Consider the following 22,571-nt stretch of genomic DNA (forward strand, 5'->3'; position numbering starts at 1 on the left):
CTTTTTTTCTTGTTCAAACACGTAAAAAACTCTGCAGTCCCCTTCATAGTAAATTTAAGCTTGATAATAGCCTTGTTTGCTTGCACAGCCTTCACCATTTTTCATGAAGCATTGAGAAGCAGCTTCCTAGTCCATCCCCAGACTGAAACCACTGGCCTATATGCCAGCTATATTGGCAGAAGGGAGTACTATATCCACCCATGACACCAATGCAGCCATGCTAAGTCTAAGAACCACTTAGGCCTCAGGCTAGTACACCAAATGCAGCAACACAGTGTTTCATGCAAGCTAATTTATGCTATTAAGTTGAGCCTCAGATACCACAAAGTATCTCAAAGCTCAAAGAAGCAACATTTATTTCTGAACTGCTTCTCTGTAGCAGAAAACAATTCTTACTAAGAACAATTACACCAGTTATTCTGGCTCAGACTGAGGGTCCATATAATTACTACTCTACTTCCAACAGCGGCCATGAAGAGGCTGTTAGTGATAATTTTTGGCAGTTCTCTGAAATCATTGGTTTAACATGTGACAAAAGCCAGAAAAATGAACATTATGTGGGCCATTACTAGGAAGCTATTAGCAGCAAAAAGCATGATTTTATTTATAAATAAAGCCCTCGCATGCCTACATCTGGAGTGGTGTGCCCTTCATCTCTGCACCTCAGCAAGGACAAAGCTAGAAAAAGGGATGGAGAAAGGTAACAAAAATCAATACAGGAACAAAGTAGCTGAACTGCAAAAGAAAGCGCAAAGAGCTGAAACACTTAAATTTGGAGAAGAAAAGCCTGGTGGATAAAACCAAGGTTTCCAAAATCACAAGTGTAACAGAGGATTTAACTGCAGCACAATACTGGAACAAAAGGGTATTAAATGACACTAGCAGGAGTATGGTTTAAAACAGGTTAGAGACCAAGTACTTCTTCACATGGTGGCTAATGAACTGGTTGACAGTATTGTATTCATAAGATAATTCAAAGAAATTAATTGATATATCCATCTATATCCATTAAATGATACTAAAGGGAACAGGCACGGAGGTACCCTCTCACATCCGTAATTCAGGTACAGTGGATACTGGGAAAGCACCAGAGAAAGAGCCCACAGACAGGAGGCTTGTACCCCTTCCCCGAACAGCAGCTCCACTTGCTATTAGCAGATACAGAGTGCTTGGCAAAATGGACCGTTAGCAGGACATTTCTTACATCCCCTAAATGCTCTCTCAGATTGTGACAATTTTCTGCTGAGGGGAAAAGCCTGAAGTTTTTTTTTTCTACCTAGTCACCTTCATCAGCACTACTGTCAAGTTCTGGTCCAGTCTCCTCAAACTTTTTGCATCCACAGCATTGTCTAAGTTTCACAGCTCTATTACCAGCTATTTGAACCACCTCCTCCTCTTTGTTCTAACTTGGCTTCTAGCAACTTCATTTGATGGAGCCTACTTCCTACGCTAGAAGAAACAGTGTACAGTCAATACTTCTAAAGCTTTGCATGCCAGTTATGATGGCTGTTGTTGTTGTTAGGTTTTTGGTTTGTTTTGTATTTGAGAAGTAGGCTAAAGCACCTTGCCGTCAGTCTAGCACTCCTCACATGGGATATATTCCATAAGCCTATGGTCATTCTTCCTGTTCTTCTCTGGACCTATTTCAGTTCAAACACATTTTTTGCGATAGCTCAGAACCTCACACAACACTCCAGCTATTTGTGAGCCACAGGATTATATAACACCACTGTAATGTCTGGTCTTATTTCTTTGCTAATTGCCCCATGTTTCATTTTCCTTTTGGCTTTCTTACTGCCCTGTCAAGCTTTCAGCTGACATTCCAACACAACAAACCACCATTAAGTCAAATGAAATAAGCTGACCACCACCACTGATGTGAAGAATATTACTTCCCCCAACACATACACATTTATCACTGAGTTTCCTCAACAATTTCACAGCTCAATGTATCTCAAATGTAACCTCAAGGTCTTCCCAGTTCTTCATTCTGGTTTGACCTTAGCTTTAGGTTACTCACAACAAGTATCAATAGGCTTTCTCATCTTCCTGCTAACCTTCCCTTCTAGATCCTTCAAGAAAATACTGAGCTGCACAGATCCTGAAAGCCTTCCACTGATAAACTACTTCCAGTCCCAGGTGACCACCTACTTCTCCCACTACCCAACAAAACCAAAACCCACTATCTCCACACTTCTGCAAGCCAAGCCCCAGAAGTCTTCAATCCATACTTTCCTTTAAGATCCTAAGTTCCACCTTTCAAAGGGAAATAAACAGTTTGCACACATCTAGTTGTTCACACTGTTATCCTACTACACTTGCTTATTGCTTTGGCTTTGTTTTTCCTCCTTACAGTTTGATCTTCAAAGGCCCTTAACAGAACCAATACTAAAATTAAATTCATTCCTGTTGCTATGTATTTAGTGTAATTGGAATCCCTAGCCACATCCAAATGAGCTGCTGAAATGCAAGTCCATGGTTCTTTCAAACAAAGCACATTTAAGGGTAAGAATCTCTATTTTATCCTTACAGGAAAAAGCCTGTCAAGTCTGGTTCACAACTCTTCCATAGGAAGACTATATAAAGCTTTGGCTTTATATTATTTAAGGACAATTAAATTAAGTTTCTATATTGACAGGAAGAGCATTGAAAGATGAAAACATATGATTATTCTTTCTGTTCTTAGTGCAGAGCACAGCATACCTACCCATTTCCAAGCACTTCAAAATAAAAATAAACCTAATCTGCACAAATGCCTCATAAAAATTTGAATAGGCTGACAGTAAGATTTCCCTAATATTTGAATTTCCATCAGTTTTAGTCATATCACAGAATATGAAGTAAGGACACTCCTCAGGTAGGGTGGCAGGATAAAGAATAGAGTGACGTGAACTTAAAAGTCTTTTACATACTAGACTATAAATATAAAGAGACTAAGTGTGTGGTTGAAGCCCCATCATGAAAGTTCTCCAAAGAAAGGTTAGACAAATATCAGTGGAGATATGTTAGTTTGTTTGTTTTTTTTAATGAGAAAATGATCCTGTACAAGTCCAAAGAGGGTTTTGGGAGATAACAGCAAGAGTAATAAGGTACCATTATAACCTAGAAAGTGCAAGTCTAAAAGCTTCTCTGCCTGGATATTGAACAGAAACAGGTTAATTAAATTAGATTGTTAACAGGTTAACCAAATAAAGGTTGTCTGCAAGACCACAGACTTTCTTGCAGCTGAGAAAAGCAGTACTAATAAATAAGCAATTTCCATTATTTTCATAATATGTCTTCTTATTCTCATTTTCTTCACATCAAATTTTAGGTGACTAAGGAAAGGCCAAATATCGCAAAGCCACCAAAGAACAAAGTCTTCAGAACTAAAAATCTTCTATTCATTGTTCAGTATGCTGTTTTTCTGGTATTTAGTTAACCGACAGACCATTAAAAATATGCATTCTTTATTTGTCTAAATATTTAAAGTAACAGACTAGCATACAAACACATCAACAGTATTTCAAACTAAGTTATACTAAATTAGGCAAATCCTGTAGTCATAGAGTATTTTAGTATACAGTACAATACATGTTATGCAAGTGGTATTTGGTTTATATTTAAATTACTATCTTAATTTCTTCATTTTGATTTCTAATATAAATATCTTCCTGGATTCTCTTACCAATTTTTTGTCAACTCAAGGCCAAAAGCATATATACTGCTGAAAAAAATAGCCTTACCTCCATCGCTAATGCTGCTGTTTGCTGGTCATAATGATTCAGAAGATTAGGCATAAAGGTGGTATTGTAAGGCAGATCCTGGCACATCCGCAGGATGATGGGCTCACAAGAAAATAAACTGTGCCCTCTTGTGTGCCTCACCAAAACATCCAAAAGCCAAAGGTAACAGAACATCCAGCTAACAGCCATCCTTCCACACTGGGAATGGGGCCAGTTATTGAGCCCAGTCAGAAAGCTCTTTCAACTCCTCATGTACCCTCAGATTTCACTTCAACAGCAATATTTTCAGTCCTTGTTTAAGGTTCTTCAAAACTGGAATACTCTTTGTATACAACATTCTTAGCTCAGTCCAGAAGATGATGTATTTGAGACAGGCGTGTGAGAAATCTTGCCCTTTCTTTTCTCAGGATTATGTAGCATGTATTAGGTTAAGGTATTAAAATGTTTAACCACATTCCCACACAACTGACCCCATTGTGACAGAACAGCAGTCGAGTTACTTTCTTCTTTTGTTAGGTAACCTAGAATAAAAAACACAACAAACAGAACAGAGTAAAAAGCCTTGTAATTGATAAAAATATTTTAGCTCTAAATAGCCTGGCAGACAAATTGCCTCAAATTCTCATGAGCACAACTAGATGGTCCCTTGACAAATTTTAATCCCAGTTTTGGATTACTTCTGATGGAAAAAAACTGGTATGCTACAAAACTCTACCCGGAAATGATGGTGAAAATATGGAACGTATTTACTACGAAGAAAACATTTTTAGAAAACCTCACACTTTAAATGTAACTATGTGAACATTAGAATTGTTGACCACATTGAAACCAAGTTATTTATGATTCAGCATCTCCACTGGTACATTCACATCGATAGCATCTCTTTAGTTGCATGGCCTCGTAACTTCTGCTGAATAATTATAAAACAAAAACAAAACAGTCACCACCACCAAATACACAAGTCCCAACTTGCAGGAGTGAAGACTACCGTTCTGCCCAACAAGCTACAGTCATGGTTTGGCTACCTGTGTTCAAATATGTAATTTTAGTCTCGTTGTAAAAAGCTTTTTTGTTGTCTCTAATCCATTTTACTTGCACACGTATCTCGTATCTTTCTCTACAGAAACCACCATCACAGCTAAGGATAAGCCAGAAACAGCATTCTTTGACCACCCCTTTCTCCACACACTCTCAAAGGTGAAAATTGCAAAGGTAGCTCTGCCAGTTCCACTCTACCTATAGAGCCAATTTAAACAGCAATCATTGCCCGGGGCTGAAGCTGCATTTTCTCAGCGCTAAGGGGCTGGAGTGGAACAAGCAGAATGGGGACTCAGCATATTGTGCTCATCGACTAGAGAAACAAACTGTGGAATTGGAGGCTAAGGCATGGGAAAAGTTGATAGAGTTGTCAGAGGACAGAGAGGCCCTGTTCTTATAACAATTTTGTCTTACAACAACAAAAATCGCAAAATTCAGTCTCTAACCAACTGCTTTAAAAAAAAATCATTAAAAAAGGTAACAGAAATTTAAAATTCTGTTTGAACCAGAAAACCCTAAGTACTTCATCAATATTCCCAAGAATAGACAACCACAAATTTGAACAGACTTCCAGTCTTGAGAGAGTAATGTTTTTTCCTTCGATATTCAGGAAGGGAAATAAATTCCACACATCAGAGAGGAAAAATTTTTCCTTTCTCCATAATGCAAACTTAGTGAGAGGTACAAGAGTTAATTACCAAACTTCTACTGGTATCAGCTGGTCAAAAAAGTTATGTATGCACACTTTTGTTTACATAGGCCTATGTTATGGTCAGAAAAATTTAATAGTATATACCTCTTTAAACCCTCATACACTTTGTGGGTTGGACTAGATAATCTTGAGAGGTTCCTTCCAACCTAAACAATTCTGTGCTGCTCTTTCAGATCATGTGAGGCAATGTTTTTGGCTGTAGCTGCTCAAGACAGGCTGGTAAAAACAAACATGTAAATAGGAAAAAGACCAAGATGCTAAACATAACCACATTAAGTTCATTGACAACTTGCTTTCACAGGCTGCTTACTCTCTCACAGCTATTGACAGGGAACCCGTGTTTGAGGCAGCATTGAAGTACATGAAGAATACAAATAAGGAAACTGTTCTAAACCATGCCCCCCCCGCAGGAAAAAAAAAAAAAAAAAAAAAGCAGAGAGAACTATCTACACCTTAACTTAGGTGGCAGAACCAAGCAACACAGCTCAAATCACAGTGCCTTTCTTATGTTATGAGCCAAGCGTTGTCTGAAGAGCAGTCAACACACTGAACGTAAAAGATCAGAATTAGGCACAATATTTAAAACATGCTACATCTAACCACACCTGACTGTAGTCCAATTTCAAGTTCATGTGGCTTTGAAAAGCTATGTCCTTCTGATCTAAGGCAGGCACATCTCAAGAGTTACTTTTTAAGAATTTGGCACCTCTCAAAAAAACCAAAGACCTGAACTATCCCATATTCCAGGCAGCTTTGGCACCTCTCAAAAAAAACAAAGACCTGAACTATCCCGTATCCAGGCAGCATTACTTAAACCTGAAGACTTCTGCATATTCTCACATGCTGACCAGAAGGATCACAAGTTACAGACAGACAAAACCAATTCCTACTTAGTTTTATACAAGGTGCCTAATACTCTTTGAATCTAGTCCTTTGATTTTAACATTTTAATAATAGTTCACCAAAATAAGGAAAACAAGCTTTTTCAGTTCGCTGTCACCTCCACAACACTGGCTTCAAGTACTTTTTTCCTTTTTCCCAAACTCTTTGGCCACCAACTCCAAAAGACTTTATTCAACAACTTCAGTAAAGTCAATCTGCAGTATGGATTAGCAACTGACTATTTAGCATGCACCCTGTAATTCAGGTGCCATTCCAGCAGCAATCAGTAGATAATGCTTCATAAGAGAGGTTCACCATACTTGCACCAGTTATTCTGTTAAAGTTTGAACCAAGAACATTGGGCAAATCCAGGTCAGGATCTAGAGTCTTGGGAAAAACTCCAAGAACACTTCACACAAATCATCATATTAACGACATTCAAAGTAGAGACCCCAGACAAATCCACCCATCCTCTGAATTCCCCACAACCTCAAACTGGAAAAAAACCATACAAAAACGTAGATTCAACAAGCCACGAAAAGTTTTAACTGTGCAAAAAGCAGAAAAATTTTCATTGTGTTCTTTCAGGACTTTTCCATTTTATGCTCAAGATCTTATTATTATGTAGCATCATAAAGGACATAAAGCATATAATTACTAGAGATAGAAAAGAACATTATATAGCCTAGTTACCCAGTGCTCTTTCATGGAAAAAAAAAATCTAGGTGAAATGAAGAAAAAAAGACAACCATATCATTGCGAAAGGAGGCAAAAGTTTTGCAAACAAGTATATAGATGACCTATTAATTGGTGTAGACAGATGAATGCTGTAATAAGCAATCCTTAGTGTCAAGACAGTTTCTTACCACAGATCCAGTTCAGTATACTCTTTGTTAAGCCTCTACATATGAAATTTTGTGGTTATTTTTATATGTACATAAAAACAAAAAGAAACGCTTTTGATGACACTGGGGATAAAAGAGGAGGAGGGGATACCTACCTACCTACCCCAAGGCACTGCAAAAAAAACCTGCAGGCAAAAGGGGTAGGAAACAGCTAGTTTGTTAGTGTGGTTATGGACTTATACATTATTTATAATCATAAGAAGCTCATCCAATTCCTGCTGTAAAGAATAAACTAGGCCATGCATAGATGACTATTATAAAGAGTGAAAATCATGAAATCAAAGTGTTGACTCGCACAAGTGAAATTATTCTTTTTTTTCAAATAAATTTCAGAGTTACAAAGGGAGCAAATCGGAGGGGGGCAATGAGGAAAAAAAAGTCATCAGACTTTAGAAGTATGTAGGTGGATCAATTCACAGTTAATCTGTCTCAGAGAAACAGGGTGATAAAACAACAAACTAGACGACTCCTGTACAAGTGAGAAGAGGAGAATGTCACCTTAGTCATTCCCCACCCAGTTCTGATCATGGAGAAAGGAACTCATTCATTGTATACCAGCACTGGTAGCTTTTCCCCAATCCATTCCCACCCACATGAAGGCACATTATTCTCCCAACTCCATTTTAATTAGTCAGTGGGAAAGAAACCCCAGTGCTGTACTCCCCTGTTCCACTTCTGTTACGTACTAAGGGAGAACCACATTATAATTCCCCACATCCCCTATTTCAAATAGAAGGCCATGGAGGACAGAGGGCACGTGCTACACTCACCCATTCTTTCATGCTCCTCCTCACTGTACTACAGGGCAGAATGAAGAGACACACAGTATCTCCTCTTCCTCCTCACAGTGACACCACAACAGTCCCCGCTCCCCGCAGGGAGAACAGAAAGGCAGAAACTCTTTCCGGCAAGAGGCAAGATTCTCCATGCATATGGAGGGACAGGTCTAGCATCTCTCTGCGTGAGTTCATATTGCATGGCAAATGGAGAGGAAGCTAGCTGTCATCCCTTAGACTGGAAGAGGAGGTAGGGTGCAGACTGAACTAGCATCCCCTTTCCCCCTATGTTTTAAAGCCAAAAGGAACAAGAGCACACACGGGACTAGCATCCCCTCAGATTCCTGCTGCATTGCAAAGGAAAAGGAAGAATATATATGTACGGTAAGACTAGCATCCCTTCCCCCGGGTCCACACTGCTGCATTGCAAAAGGAAAAGTACATGGATCGAGCCAACATCCCCTTGGGTCCCTCCTGCACTGCAAAGGGAAAGGGGGGAGGGAGATGCGCATGGGACTAGCATCCCTTTCCTCCCAGGTCGCTGCTACCACACTGCAACATGAAAGGAGGGAAGCGTGGGACTAGCAATCTCTTGGGTCCTCAATGTACTGCAGAAGAAAAGATGCACGTGTGTGGAGGGGGACCGGCACCCCCTCCCCCTCGGTCCCCACCACACTGCTGGGAGAGAGGGACAGCGGGTGCCCTTTCCTTTTGGATGCACACACAGCAAGGAGAAAAGGGGAGAGAGCGCACACGGACTAAAATCCCTCTCCCCGGCGTCCCCAGTGCACTGCGAGGAGAAGGAAGCGGAGTACCTGGGATTCGCATCCCCTCCCCTTGGGTAGCTAATGGAAAGGGAGGGGAAATGCATGGGACGAGCATCCCTTTCTGCTGGGTCCCCTGCGCACTGGCGGGGGCAGGGGGAGCGGGAACGCACGGGACCAGCATCTCCCGGCTCCCAGGCGCTGCAGAGGGACTGGGGGTGGATCCCGCACCTCCATGGCGTTCCGCGGAGGAGAGGACTAGCATCCCCCGTCCTTCGGCCGCCCGCCACATCAGAGTGGGGGACTTAACCCTCCGCTCCGCACACTCCCCCGCCCAGAAGACGCTTGATGGCCGCCCCCCACAGCGCCGTCTCCGGGAGCGGGTGTCTCTACCCCTTAGCGAGCGAGGCGGCCGCTGTGGGGATGAAAGAACGACATCACTGAGGGAAACCCGTTGCCCATCTCTACATCCCGCCCCCTCTCCGCGCGGCCCAGGTCCCCGCCGTTACCTCAGCGCGAAGTCCCGCCGCCGCGGCCCCGCTCCTTCCCTCAGGTGGCGGCGGAGGCAGCGGCCGCGCCTCCTCGCGCCCGACCCCGCCGCAGCGCCCGCCCCGCCCCGCGCCTCCGCCCCGCCCCCCCGCGCCGTCACGCCCTGCCGCGCCCCGCCCCTCTCCCTGCCGAAGCGAACCAGCCAATCAGAAAGAGCAGAGCAGGTTGCTAGGTCGATCGGAACCTCCGGCCGCTCTGCCTTCCCGCCCCCCGCTGGTAGGATCTGATTGGCTGGCGCCTTTGCCGGGGGCGGGGTGCCCGCGGGGAGCGGTTGCCATAGCGACGGGAAGCGGCCTTGCGGGAGGAGCAGGCCGCACGCCCGCGGGCGGGGAGGAGGCAGGTGACGGGCGGCCCGGCCCCGAGCTCGGGGGTCACCCAGGTCTGAGGGGACACGGGAGTGGCCGCATCCCCTGGGAGAGAGTGGGGTACAGGGGGGTGCGTGGTGAGGAGGTACGGCCGCAGTGGGGCGCGAAGGGACAAGTGCTGTGGGGCACTGGGGGAACAAACGCGGTGTGGCATGGGGAAGGGGGTACAAATGCATCGGGGCACAGAGGGACAGTGGAAAGAGAGGGGAGCACAAACTCCGTGGGGGGTGTGGAGGGGATAACAGATACAGTAGGGTGCAGAGAGGGAGTCTGGCGGGGAGATGGAAGACCCCTGTGTGCACCAAGCACGGCCGGTGCTGTTAGCAAGGGGGTCTCCAAGGCACCCTGTGGTATAAACGCTACGGTGGGGGACACTGAGGCACAAAGGGCCTGGGGGCTGCCCCTCTGCAGCGCTGTCAGGCCTGGGGCCCAAGGGGGTTGTTGTTGCCTTTGGGTGCTGGGAGAGATTTCAGTCTGTGGATGGAAGGAGTACTTAGAAATATTAATGCTCAAAAGGACAGTGCATAAAGTTGTCATGCAAAGAGTAGAAACTCAGTAAATGTGTGGAAAAGCATTGGTACCTAGAGACATACTTGTGAGCGGCTGAGGTTTGCTACTGCCTTTTAAAGTGGGGTGGGGAAAGCTATCGGGACATCGCAGGATGCGGGGACACTGGGCGGTGTAACTGTATGTGTTGCAGGACTAGGGAAGTTCTGGTGGACTTTGAGATAAAAACTTCATGGATCGTCCAACTGCAGAGCAGAATATAAATTCAGTGAGGTTGGAGTAGAAAGGGAAATACTTTATTCTCTAGGGATAAAAGGGACCTTTCTGTTGTCTTATTTAGGGGAGAAAAGGTGTTAGGGATCAATACTGATTAATTCCCCTGGGTGTAATGTCATTGGGACTATGCAGTGCTGTGACAGCTCCTGGGAGGACACTGGCCCTGTAGGACACAAGGAGACTGATGTGGATCAGGAGTGGGAGTTGGTGCTTCTGGGCTTGGAGCAGATCCTGGAGAGCATTTGTAACAAGGGCACAGAGGAGAGCAGTCAAGGATTATCACAACCAGGGAAGGGAAATTGCCGGGTTTATTGGAGACCAAAGAGGGTCCTTTGAAGCTGAGTGATGCTGTGGGGTAAAGGGGGTAGGATAGGATAGAATAGTTGCAGTAGGAAGGGACCTACAATGATCACCTAGGGCAACTGCCAGACTGCGTCTGGGCTGACCAAAAGTCAAAGCATATTATTAAGGGAATCTTCAAAATGCCTTTTAAACACTCACAGGCTTGAGCTATTTCCCACCTCTCTAGGAAGCCTGTTTCCATGTTTTCCCACCCTCTTGGTAAAGAAATGTTTCCTAATATCTAATATCTGAATTTCCTCTGACACACCTTTGAGCCATGGTTATGAAGAGAATCGGTATGGAAGTTAAAGCAGCATAGCAAGGGCATGGGTAGGGGGCATGGAGGAGCACAAGGGGGGTTGGGTCTGTTGATTATTAGAGAGTATCACCTCTGCGATGGTATATGGAGGTATCGATGCTTTGGTGGGCATCATGGAGCAGTGAGGAATGCAGTTAGTTATTCACTGCCTGGGGTAAGGGGGATCGTAGGGGTACTCAAGCCTTGCGTTCTTGTGCACAGGGACATTTCTAGCACACCCTGGCAGGGGTAGAGGTGTTGGTCTCAGGTGGTGCAGGGTACAACAGAGGTGGTGGTGCTGGGGAAGTCAAAAATACCAGTAGCACAAGGTGCTGCAGGTGTTTGGGTTTATCAGTGCTGTGGCGATGCTGTGCTCTGGGGTTTATTGATGCTGTAGCATTGGTACCACAGAGATCCTCAAAGCCAGCTGGGCAAACCTCTGTGTCAGGATCACAGAGCCTTCCACAGCACTGGGAACAACTGTGACAAGGCTGATGCGGCAGTGGGGAACACTAGCAATATCATGCAGCCAGAGTGGCCATATTAACTGAGGACAGGGCATCACTGTGCAAAGTGCAGGTGCCGAATGTGGAAGGCTGGATGATAGCAGTGCTTTGCAGCTTGTGGGTTAAGGGCTAGCTAGAGGGAAAGGAGTGCAGTATTGGCCTCCTTGTTGTAAATCATTGTAAATGTGCACTTAGCCTCCTGCCCTTCTCCTCTTGCCATCTTTCTAAGTGTTCCCTTACATTTGAGGATCTGTTTCACATTATCTGTTCCACCCAGAGCTATCCTCTTGGAATTTTTCTATTTTGAATGCCTTGTAGTTTGGCGTACATTCTAGATTGTTTTCCTGTTACTGCTCTTTAAAGCGTTTCTGCCATTGCATCAATCATCACACTGTTTATTGTCAATATAATAATTTACAATAAAAAATACTTTCCTGTCTGAGCTTAAGAGTGATTCAGTTGAATTCCATTTATTCACAACTGAACTCCTCGACTGTGCTATTGTCATCACATGGATCAATGTGATTAGGCTCTTTCTCTGCAAAATGCATCCTTAAGCCTGAGTGCACCAGGCTTTGTTGAACTGCAAAGGCTGACTGCTATAGGATGTGGTCAAAAACACTAATAAAGCAGGTCTGCTTCTGAAGGACTTGTTTTGAGTATGGTTTGCACAAACCTCTGGAATGCCAGAGGGTTAAGCAGAGATTAACCTAGCTAAAGGAAATTATTCCAATGCCCTTGGTTAATGTGATATGATCATTATGTATTGTTAATCTTTCTTAAATGCAATCACATTTTTTAAACCAAGGGCTAGACTCAACTTGTACTGAAATCAGTGAAAGTATTCCATTGGCTTCAGCAGGATTTCGATCTTGAAATTGTCTTGCTGTTAGACCATGCCATTCATGTTTCCTGCCCTGTGAAATTACATGTGTTTTCTCCATACATCTCAAAAAGCACAAATCTCTTGGATCCCCACTCAGTATATCCTTTCATTCGAACTGTGAACCATTCCTAAGTACTCTCTGGCTGTAGCAACCTGGGTAGTTTTGCTCTTTAACATTTGTGTTCTGGAGATCTCTGACCAACTTAGTGTGAGGTTAATCAAACAACCAGCTTGAAAACTCTGTACTCACAAAAATTGGTCTTTCCCCAGTCTTTCCCACAAAACTCTTTTGCACTGGTATTTACTATGCCTGCCACCTGCTCCTACATTGCCTTTTTATTTTTCCTAGAAGAATAACAATAGATAATTTCTTTAGCACCATGTGTCAATAGCTTTTCCTCTCTGGGTCAACCAACATTTCCCTTAGAGCTTGATTTCTTGTTAACCTCATCTCATGTCTCTTTGCTGGCTGAATGTTTTCGGATCAGCTGAGCTTGATCAACTTCATCCCAGGATACATGAAGAACAAGCTGGAGCAATCTCTGGAATGTTATTTTGGGCAGCCAGTCCAAAGATAACAACCATTGCAGAAGAAAAGTGGGGCCCTGGCTAAACAGCTTGACAATCACTGGTCTGCACAGTGCACCAGCTGCTTTTTAATGTGCACTGAGCAAGCTGCTGCAGCCACCTCAGTGTCACAAAATCATGGAATCATAGAATTGTTCAGGTTGGAAAAGATCTTCGAGTCCAAAGATCCATCCAAAGATCATCAGATCCAACTGTTAAGCTAGCACTGGTGTCAGAGATTAACTCTGATCAGAGTTACTCTAGGCTCTTGAGGAAACCAAATTAGCTGTCAATCCTGCCAGGGATAGGGCATTCAGGGTGAAGACAAGCGCAGGTTTTCCTTTAGGGAACAGGTAGCTAAACTTTGGTAAAACAAGTCTCTTCTTAGAATGCCTATAAAAAACTTGCAGTCCGGTTTTTAGGCTAGCTGCATGTTACAGGTAAGGTGCTTCTAGATTTTCTAACGCTGCTGGCTCCTCTGATGCATCCCATGAAGTTCAAGGTCACCTACTAAGTAAGGGCACGGAGTCCCAGCATGTACAATGTGCCTTTGAGGAACCCCAGTAAAACACATGTGCTAAAGTGACACTGCACAGTTCTGACTTCACCGAAGAATTCATCCTGTAAACACAGGCTGCTGAGGTTGGACGTGGAATTGCCTCCCTCCCCTTGTCACGACTTTGTGTAGCTGAGGAGGTGAGGAGCAGAGTGAATGGTGGTTGTGTGACTGTGCTAGCCAAGGGCTAATGAGGGAGGGCTGGCAGGCTGGCACATCGGGTACAAAGTTAAAACGTTTGGCTACGCTCACCTTTTTGCCTGATAGTACCTGCCTTTGCAGCCCTGTTTACACATCATGCTCGAACATCAAATGCGATTCAGGCAGTTTTACAGCATGTGCAGCTGGGAATATGACTTCTGCCAGGTTCTGAGCCACATTTTTGGCACGGAAGGCTCTCAGCAGGGTCCAGAGGCACAACTGTCTCTTTGGACTACGAGCTGCTAACACACCAGTTCACAGAGGTGCTTTGTGAACGCAGCTGCTCCAGCACCAAGCAAGCATGTCTGCGTAGGGAAACTGGAACGTGAATCCAGGGTTGGGAGTGTGCTGCAGTGACAACTGATGTTTTTGTGACTAATGTAGAAGGTTGTCCCTGAAAAACAGGACATGGTTGCCTGAACCTGTTTTTTTGGCAGTGGAGCTGTTTCTGTAGCTTGTAATGTTGCATTTCTGTGCATTGAAAAGGGCAGGGGCCTTGCAGAAAACCAAACCAAAACAAAACAAAAAAAACAACCCAGTAAGTGATCCCATCAAATGTGTATCCCTAATACACCTACTCAGTTACACAAGAAACCTCTAACATTGGCCAACTACCGAATGTGCAGCTTTGAAACCTTACTAAGTCTTTTAGCTTTCAGTGGCTTCTCTGGGAAGTTAAAATTGCAGTGTGCAGACAATACGATATTTAAGGATCTCTAGCAAAAAAAACCAAAAACAAAGAAACAGAAAGAACTCAGAGTCTTGTAATGAACTTATTTTCTAACCACGAACCATATTACATCACCAGATACAGAAAGATGTAACAGATTTTTCTTTTTTCTTTGTATTTGTTTGATTCCATAATAACTTAGGAAAGAAAGGGAGGAAAAACTAATCAAAAAGGTCATGTGCCTGGACAGATCCTGCAGTGGGTTTTGAAGATCAATCTTCCATTGATCTAGACAGGAATTCTGTCTGGGGAACTGGGCTTTCACAAAGATATGTCTTGTGAACCTCAGAGCTGCATTAGCTAGAAAGATCCTTTTGCTGGGTGGGTTTTGAGCTGCTTGAGTTCAGGGTAGACTGGCAACACAATATTGGAGTTATTTAGTAGATTTGCCTTTTCTTTTGTTCCAAAAGTCCTATTAATCACCTTGCCACCGCAAAGCTTTAAAGTGATCTGAAGTGTTTACAGAAAAATTGCCTAATAACTATATGCAGGGAACTGAGATATTTTTTAATGTGGTAAAGAAATGACTTGGTTTTCAGGCTCCTGCAGCTTAAGCCTCCAGCCTGGAAATTGGATGCCTGAGGTGAGCAATGACATTATCCTGCTGAATCCAGCTGCAGGATAGAAGATGAAGGAAAAAAAGCTTTTCCTATGTTTGGGCAAGAATTTATGAACAAATGACTTTGAACGAAGTCCAGTTACTTTGTGGCACAAAAGGGAAGGGAAAATTTTGTTAAATGCCCAATTTACTTCACAATGAAATTTTTGTTTAAAAGAGCAGCACAGTCAGTCCAAACCATTAAACCAATCTGCCTGAACACAGGACCCTGAGAGATTGCAGCCAATTCTAGACCACTCTGTGTTTTATTCTTTCAGTTAAGTGTCAGAGAAGCAAATTGGCCCTTTGAGACTTGGCATTATATGCCCATCAGAATCAGTAAAAACCAAGCTAGTGTCACTTAAGTAGATGCATAAGTTATCTCCAGTTCTCAGTGCCAACAACTCGAAAGAGAATTTTTGTGTACTTTCTAGCTCACTGCAAATACCCTGTTGTGATCATTCATCCAGTAAAAATCAAAGGCATATTCAATAATATTTGTGATGGGGAAGACCCGCTTAATTATTAATTATTTATATGAAATTAGCGCACAGAGATTCCATTAGGAAATCTGGCCTTTACTGTCACAGTTACTGTGGGTAGAGAAAATGAAAGGCCTTACCCTAACTGACTTCCAAATACATCTTACTTGTATCATTGCTGTGCTATGAAATCATTGGATTCCTTCTTACAGTTGTTTGCTTTTCACTTACATACATGTAATGGAGTAGCACAGAGGTAATATTGGTCTTTGTTCTGTTCAATTTTCATAGCCATTGGCGCTGTCAAGACACCAGAGGATCCACCATCTCCTAAATCTATGGCATTTGCACCTCCTAGAAACGTGGATGGCCCCAAGCTACAGACCAAGATGAGCATGTGGACTCCGCTGAACCACCAGCTCATGAATGACAAGGCAAGTTCTGTGCAAATGGCTGAATTTCATAGAATCACAGAATTGTTGAGGGTCGAAGGGACTTCTGGAGATCTAGTCCAGCCCTCAAGGCAAAGTCAGTTAGAGCACTTGCTCAGGATCTTGTCCAGTCGGTTTTGCATATTCTTAAATCCCAAGACAAATTCTCAGGTTTACTTCACAGATTCTCATGTCCTAGAAAAAATTTACTATGTTTTTGCCTGTATAGGTCATAAGTAATCTAATAAGAACTTAAAGATTAGAGGTATGTATATATCAAACACACATACAGTCTTTTATTATGTATACATATATATAAAAACTAATGTTATGTAAAAATGGAAAGTTCTAATGTACATTGTTTAAAGCACAGAAGAATTTAGTTCAAGTATTGTTATTTTGCCAAATCAGTTGTTTTTAAACAATAAATGTGTATCCATTTCTTGGTGAAATTTACCAAATGATTCTTTTTCTGCACCAGAAGACTTCAGATTAACCCCAGAGCAAACTGAGTGTCAGTGTAAGTTTCTGAGTGGCCAGAGTGCTCCATCTCAACTTGTAGGAGAGACCTTGGTACGCATGCCCTGGGTTCTCTGCTTAGCCTTGCACTGATGAGGCTAGCTTGGTATTTTGGAAACTGAAGTGATGCACTCAATTTATAAATAATGAGATGCATTTCCTAACCTCCCACACTGTATACTATATCTGGGATCTGCTAATGTAACTGTGGGGGTTTTGGCTCATGTATCACCAGGAGCATATACCTCCCTCAGAATTCAGTTTAAATTTCTCTTGATGATTCATAGAATTTAACCCAGAGAGGGCCATTACATCATGTAGTCTGGCTTCCTGGATTTCTTGGGCCCTCTTGTTTTGCGCAGTTCTCCCAGTCTTCAGCTCAGTAACTAGAATTTGGCTAAAAGGTATCTTCCACAAAGGTATCCAGACTTCCTTGGGGGTTAAGAACCTTCATTCCTTATGAAATGAAAATTTCATCACTTCCCTGATAATATTCTCATGATTAATCCCCTATACCATGAAAAGATGAAACCTTGTCTCCTGTCTGAATACCTCTAGCATTAGCTTCCATCATTTAAATCATCCTCTGCCAGCTTATTAAACTATTCTGTAACCAGTATTTTTGCTTTGTGGAAGGACTTTTACCCTGCTTCAAGCCAACACTTGAACTTTTTTTGATAAACTAAACAGATTGAGCTCTTTGAAGTCCTTTCAATCTGGCATATTCTCCAGCCTTTGAATCATTTTAATGTCTGTTTCCTACACCCTTTAAAACATATTTTCACGGATGCACATCGCTGTGCAATAAAGTATGATCTAACTAGAAATAAGTATGTGGGTAAAACCACCCTTTCCTACCTTCTTACTGGTCTGCTCCTTAGGCAGTCTGATGTTGCATTAGGCTGCAGCAAAACTTTTAGGAGCTCATATTGGATTGTTGTATACTCCAGTGCTTCATGATGTTCCAAGTAGGAAAGAACATACCATAAGCTCCGAGCCTTGTGCTCAGTGATGAAATTCATGATTAAAAGTGTTTGCTTATTTCTGATCCAGGTTTTAAAGCACTGACCTGCCTGAAACTCCTTTTTGTATATCACTACACTCCTCTGCAGTGTTAGCAGGAAAAAAAATAGCATCAACAAAAATATTGCTGACAGCTGAAATCAGGAGATAATCTAATTGACATATATAGGGAGCTAGGGATTGAGAAGGCACCTTTTTCATACAATCATATCTTTGTTCATTTTTGCACTCTTGAGCTAAGAGAAAGAATGAAGAGAGAAAAGGCATGTGAAAAACAGGGAGAAGATGAAAACGTAGAGAGGAGAGGTGTGTAAGAAATGTACTTGTTAGTAGATCAGGCAGTGAGGGGCAGGAGTGGTGGGAATTCAGAGCTGATCCAAGGCAGAAGCATTTAATCTCTATCTAAACAATTGTTAGGAGCAGAGCCAAGAATCGTTAGTATCGAAAATCTGCTACCTGTCTAATTTTGGGTAATTCTGGGGGTACTCCACCAGTAGTTCCTGTAGGTTTCCCTGGATTCTCAAACATGCTCAAGAGTACATTTGTCTGCATTGTTGGTAGGACCCAGCTCTCTCCTGTGTATTGTACATCCCAAGTCCTGCTGCCCCTATCTGTGGTTTTCTGCCCTTACAGCAGCGGTTAGAACAGAAAAGACTTTCCAGGGTGTTACAACTGAGACATGGGCAGTCATGATTGTTTTAAAGCCAGGATCACCATCAGGGACAGGCCAAAGTCAAGAAGCCAGAATTAGGAAACCTCAAATTATGCATCATTCATGGGCAGAAAACCAGAGGTGGAGCCTTAGATTTGCCAAGGTTGTGCTAAACTTAAGGATGAAGTAAAGGTAGGAGACAGGGCAACCTGCTCGCCTGCAGCAAAACTGGACAGGCTTCAGCACCAGTCCTGTTGAGTGCAGGGCTGTGCTGTCCTTAGGGAAGGACTGGAAGCTGGGAGATGATTTGCCTTCTGCTAGGCATGAGGTAGAAGAGCCCCCAATGGCATTTGCAGCAAAGGGTGGACTGTGGAGGGATTTGCCAGACAGCCTTGAACTTGAGCTTATTTAAAACTACCTTTAAAAATAGATTTAAAAAAAATCTTTTAAAAAAAGATTTAAAAGACATGGATGTGAGATAGCAGATCTCAGGAGCAACCTAGGCCTCAGGCTGCATCCAAGGCCAGCCAGCTTAGGCACGCTATAGGTACAGTTCCAAGGCCTTGGAGGAGAGGACAGTAAACATGGGCTTGATTAAGGCAGTGGATGATTATACCAATTTTGGGCCATTCTGTTGCTAATTAATGCTTCCAAGTGCCTGGAGTAGGCAGAACTTTCTGACAGAGCTGGCTCAGATGTATCTCCAAGAATGCTGAAAGCAAGTATGTGTCTTTCTTTGATCAAAGACCATTAACATTGCTTTCAGTTATATAAATAGTTCCCTGCTTCCCTTGAATTATCCAACACAAAACTTAGATCTTCAACTATTCATCACTTGCTTGTGGCAAATCCTTTTCCAGGTTCAGCTTGTAAGGTTGTGGTTTTTTTTTTTACTTTGCCAAGTGTCCCACATGCAAATAAAGCAAATAATAACTGTCAACATACAAATAAAAGAAATGTCATTTCCCACCCCTCGCAAGTGACACTCCTGCTGAGAGAGACAGAGCTAACACTGTCAACTGCTGCACCAGACATCAGCATTGATAATGTCTTTCTCTGCAGGAACCTTCTTTGCAGGCTGTCATAGCAATAACATGTTTGGAGTTTATAATGATCAAGCATGTTTCCTAGTTGTGGTTAATAGCTGTTTTCATGTGCAGTTATAAGCTGAGCTTTTTCCTCTTTGATCTGTCTTCTGGGAAAATAATTTACAGCATTTCCTCACTTCCCAGGTCACAATCCTGCGTATAGAAGGCAGTTTTGTGGTAGTGGGAAGCCGCGTGTTAGTGCTTTCAGGTCTAGCTCCCTATGGATAAAGGTCAACATCATAAATCCTCTGCTGTATTTTGATACTGATCATCCTTCTTGTTAGTTGTCACTGTAAAGTGGCCAGGGAACGAAGACTGGTCTTACTATCTTACTCATAACAATCTTGCTGCATTAAGATTGAAGCCGTCACTACAGCTGTGTGATAACTACCCATGCTGTATCCGTTCTAGGAGACTTCAGGTGCCCAATGTCTCCAACTCAGGAGAACTGAGATTTCTAAAATAAAGAGGTGGGAAGCTCAGCTTCTGGTCTCACAAAGCATGTGAGACACCACACATCACTGTATAGCCAAGAGAATAGAGCACTGTGTTGGCACATCATGTGTGCAGCAGCTGCAAAGAAGGGAGCTGGAGATGAGAGGTAGCACAGTGCAGTCGGTCTGCAGAGCTATCCTTCAGTCATGCACACATAGCCCCCGAACTTCAGGGAGTCTTCTTCAGTGAAAGGAACCTTCCACAGGAGCCAGCCTGTAGAGCTGAAGAAGATGAGGAAGGAGTAGATGAGGCCCTCCTCAGACAACTGGACACGGGCCTTGGTCCTCATGGGGAACTTTAACCACCCCAATATCTGCTGAAAGGGGAACACAGCAGAGCACATGCGATTCAGGAGGTTTCAGGAGTGCATTGATGAGAAGTTCCTGCCACAGGTCATCAAGGAACCAACAAGGGAAGATGCTCTGCTGGACCTCATATTTACAAAGAAGGAAGAAATGGTTGGGGATATGAAGAATCACAACCCTGGCCTTCAGGAGGGCGGACTTTGACCTCTTCAGGGATCTGTGTGGAAGAATCACGTGGGATGTGGTCCTGGAGAGAAGAGAGGTGCAGGAAAACTGGTTGATTTTCAGACTTTAGTAAGGCTTTCAATACTGTCTACCATAACATCCTCATAGGCAAGCTGATGAAGTACGAATAGTGAGTGAGGTGGATTGAAAACTGACTTACTGTCTTCAAAGGATTGTGGTCAGCTGCATAGATTCCAGCGGGAGGCTGGTCATTAGTAGAGTATGCCAGGGACTGACACTGGGGACAGGATCATTTAAAATCTGTATTAACAACTTGGATGATGGGGCACCCTCAGCAAGTTTGTAGACAATACAGAACTGGGAGGAGGAGTTGATAGACCAGATATTTGTGCTCTCATAAATCATAGAAAGACAGAACAGCCCAGATGGGAAAGAACCTGAAAAGATCATCTGACCATCAACCTTTCATGGGAAAGGGAGCCTAGATGAGATTATCTAGCCTCCTGTCCCATTGTGTCTTGAAAACTTCCAGCAATGGGGACTCTACTACATCCCTAAGTAGGTTGTTCTAGTCATTAAGAGAGACCCCAACAGGCTGGAGAAATGGACCGACTATCTGGAAAGCAGCTTGGGACAGAATGACCTGGAGTTCCTGGTGAATACCAAGTTACCCATGAGCCAGCAAAGAAAGCCACCATAATCCTGGGCTACAATAGGAAGAGTGTAGGTGGCAGGTCAAGGAAGATGATGCTTCTCCTCTACTCAGCACTGGTGAGGACAGATCTGGAATGCTGTGTCCATTCATGGGCTCCTCAGTACAAGAAAGACATAGACTTAATGGGACAAAGCCAGTGCAGGGCCACAAAAAATGATTTAAGAAATTGGAGAATGTGATGTATAGGGAAGGGTTGAGAGATCTGAGGTTGTTCAGCCTAGAGAAGGAGACTCATGGAGGACCTTATCAATGTGTATAGATATCTGATGTGAGGGGGTAAAGAAGACAGAGCCAGACTGTTCTTGGTGGCATCCAGTGAAAAGACAAGAGGCAACAGCCACAAACTGAAATACAAGAAAATCCATTTAAACATCAGAAAAAATGTTCTTACTGTGAGGGTGATCACACACTGTAACAAGTTTCCACAGAGGTTGTGGAGTCTCCATCCAAGAAGAAATTCAAAATCCATCTAGATGTGGCCCTGAGCAACTTGCTTTAGTTGACCCTAGCAGGGAGTTTGGGCTAAAGGATCTCCATAGGTTTCTCCCAAACTCTTCCATTCGGTGATTCTGTTTATATTTCGTAGATTGTTTTTCAGGCTGTATTTTTCTTAGGACATATTGGATCCTCTTTAAATACTAAATTTTATTTGTGTGTGTATGTTTTATAGGTATTTGAAGAAAGAAGAGCCCTGCTTGGAAAATGGGTAAACTTTTAAAATATATATTTAAATACAACTAGATTTCTCAACTGATCAAGACATTACTATGATGGGAATGTAAAACCTATCCTGTTTTGAAGATGCAGTTAATTTTCCTGATGTGAAAGTGAGCTGCAACTGCTCTACTTGTGAGGAAAGCAGAGGTGAAATTCCCTCAGTGCCCACATTCTGTAAGCTCTGAACTTGGGAATTCATATTCCATCATCAGAATGACCTGAAATGGGATAAGAAACCCTGGGAAAAGTCTGTGAAGTCTTCAAAGAAGATGCTGACATTTAGGTATTGCCACTGCCTGCTAGCAGGTCTTTGAAACCTGTAATAAATGACATGTTATCTACTGAGTGCACACATATGGTACCTAATACAGTAATCACTAAGCACCTCACAATTTCTTACTGTCGTTATCTTCACAGCTCCCACATCAGACAGGGAAGTACTGTCACACTGTTTTGCAGATGGAAAAATGAGGCACAGAAAGACATGAGATAGGGTTTGTCTGCCCCAACCACAAATGACTTCACATTAGGCATTCAGGATGGGGTTTCTTTGGCCGGGTGTGTATGTCTGAAACATAATATTTAAGCCTGGCTAGTCTGGTCATCACAGGCTCCTTGAAGAGTCAACAGAGAGAAAGTGGTACTTCCAGAGGGTAATTAATCTCACTTAAAGTAGGATGAAAGATCAGCCCTCTGGAGATGCCTGTCTTTCCATAGCCTATGAAAGGACTCACAGCTGGTTGCTTGAAAGGAATACAACTCTAACTGACCTACT

General features: G+C 43.1%; 2 protein-coding genes across 2 annotated transcripts in view; one reads left to right on the forward strand and one right to left on the reverse strand.

Annotated features, from left to right (window-relative positions):
- The window catches only part of FZD3 (frizzled class receptor 3), a 61,472-nt gene extending 52,049 nt beyond the window's left edge, over positions 1-9,423 (reverse strand). The window contains exons 1-2 of the mRNA XM_055714744.1: positions 9,312-9,423; positions 3,726-4,246 (exon numbers count right to left, since the gene is read on the reverse strand). Coding sequence (XP_055570719.1) covers positions 3,726-3,914 — 189 coding nt within the window. The 5' untranslated portion in view covers positions 3,915-4,246; positions 9,312-9,423. The remainder of the gene's footprint in view (positions 1-3,725; positions 4,247-9,311) is intronic.
- A 233-nt stretch (positions 9,424-9,656) lies between these two features.
- FBXO16 (F-box protein 16) overlaps positions 9,657-22,571 on the forward strand; it is a 38,493-nt gene continuing 25,578 nt past the window's right edge. Inside the window, 3 exon segments of the mRNA XM_055714999.1 lie at positions 9,657-9,730; positions 15,957-16,099; positions 21,750-21,785. Of these exon segments, the coding sequence (XP_055570974.1) occupies positions 16,004-16,099; positions 21,750-21,785 (132 nt within the window). The 5' untranslated portion in view covers positions 9,657-9,730; positions 15,957-16,003.

The sequence above is a fragment of the Falco cherrug genome, chromosome 6 (assembly GCF_023634085.1).
Source record: "Falco cherrug isolate bFalChe1 chromosome 6, bFalChe1.pri, whole genome shotgun sequence".
Taxonomy (NCBI): Eukaryota; Metazoa; Chordata; class Aves; order Falconiformes; family Falconidae; genus Falco; species Falco cherrug.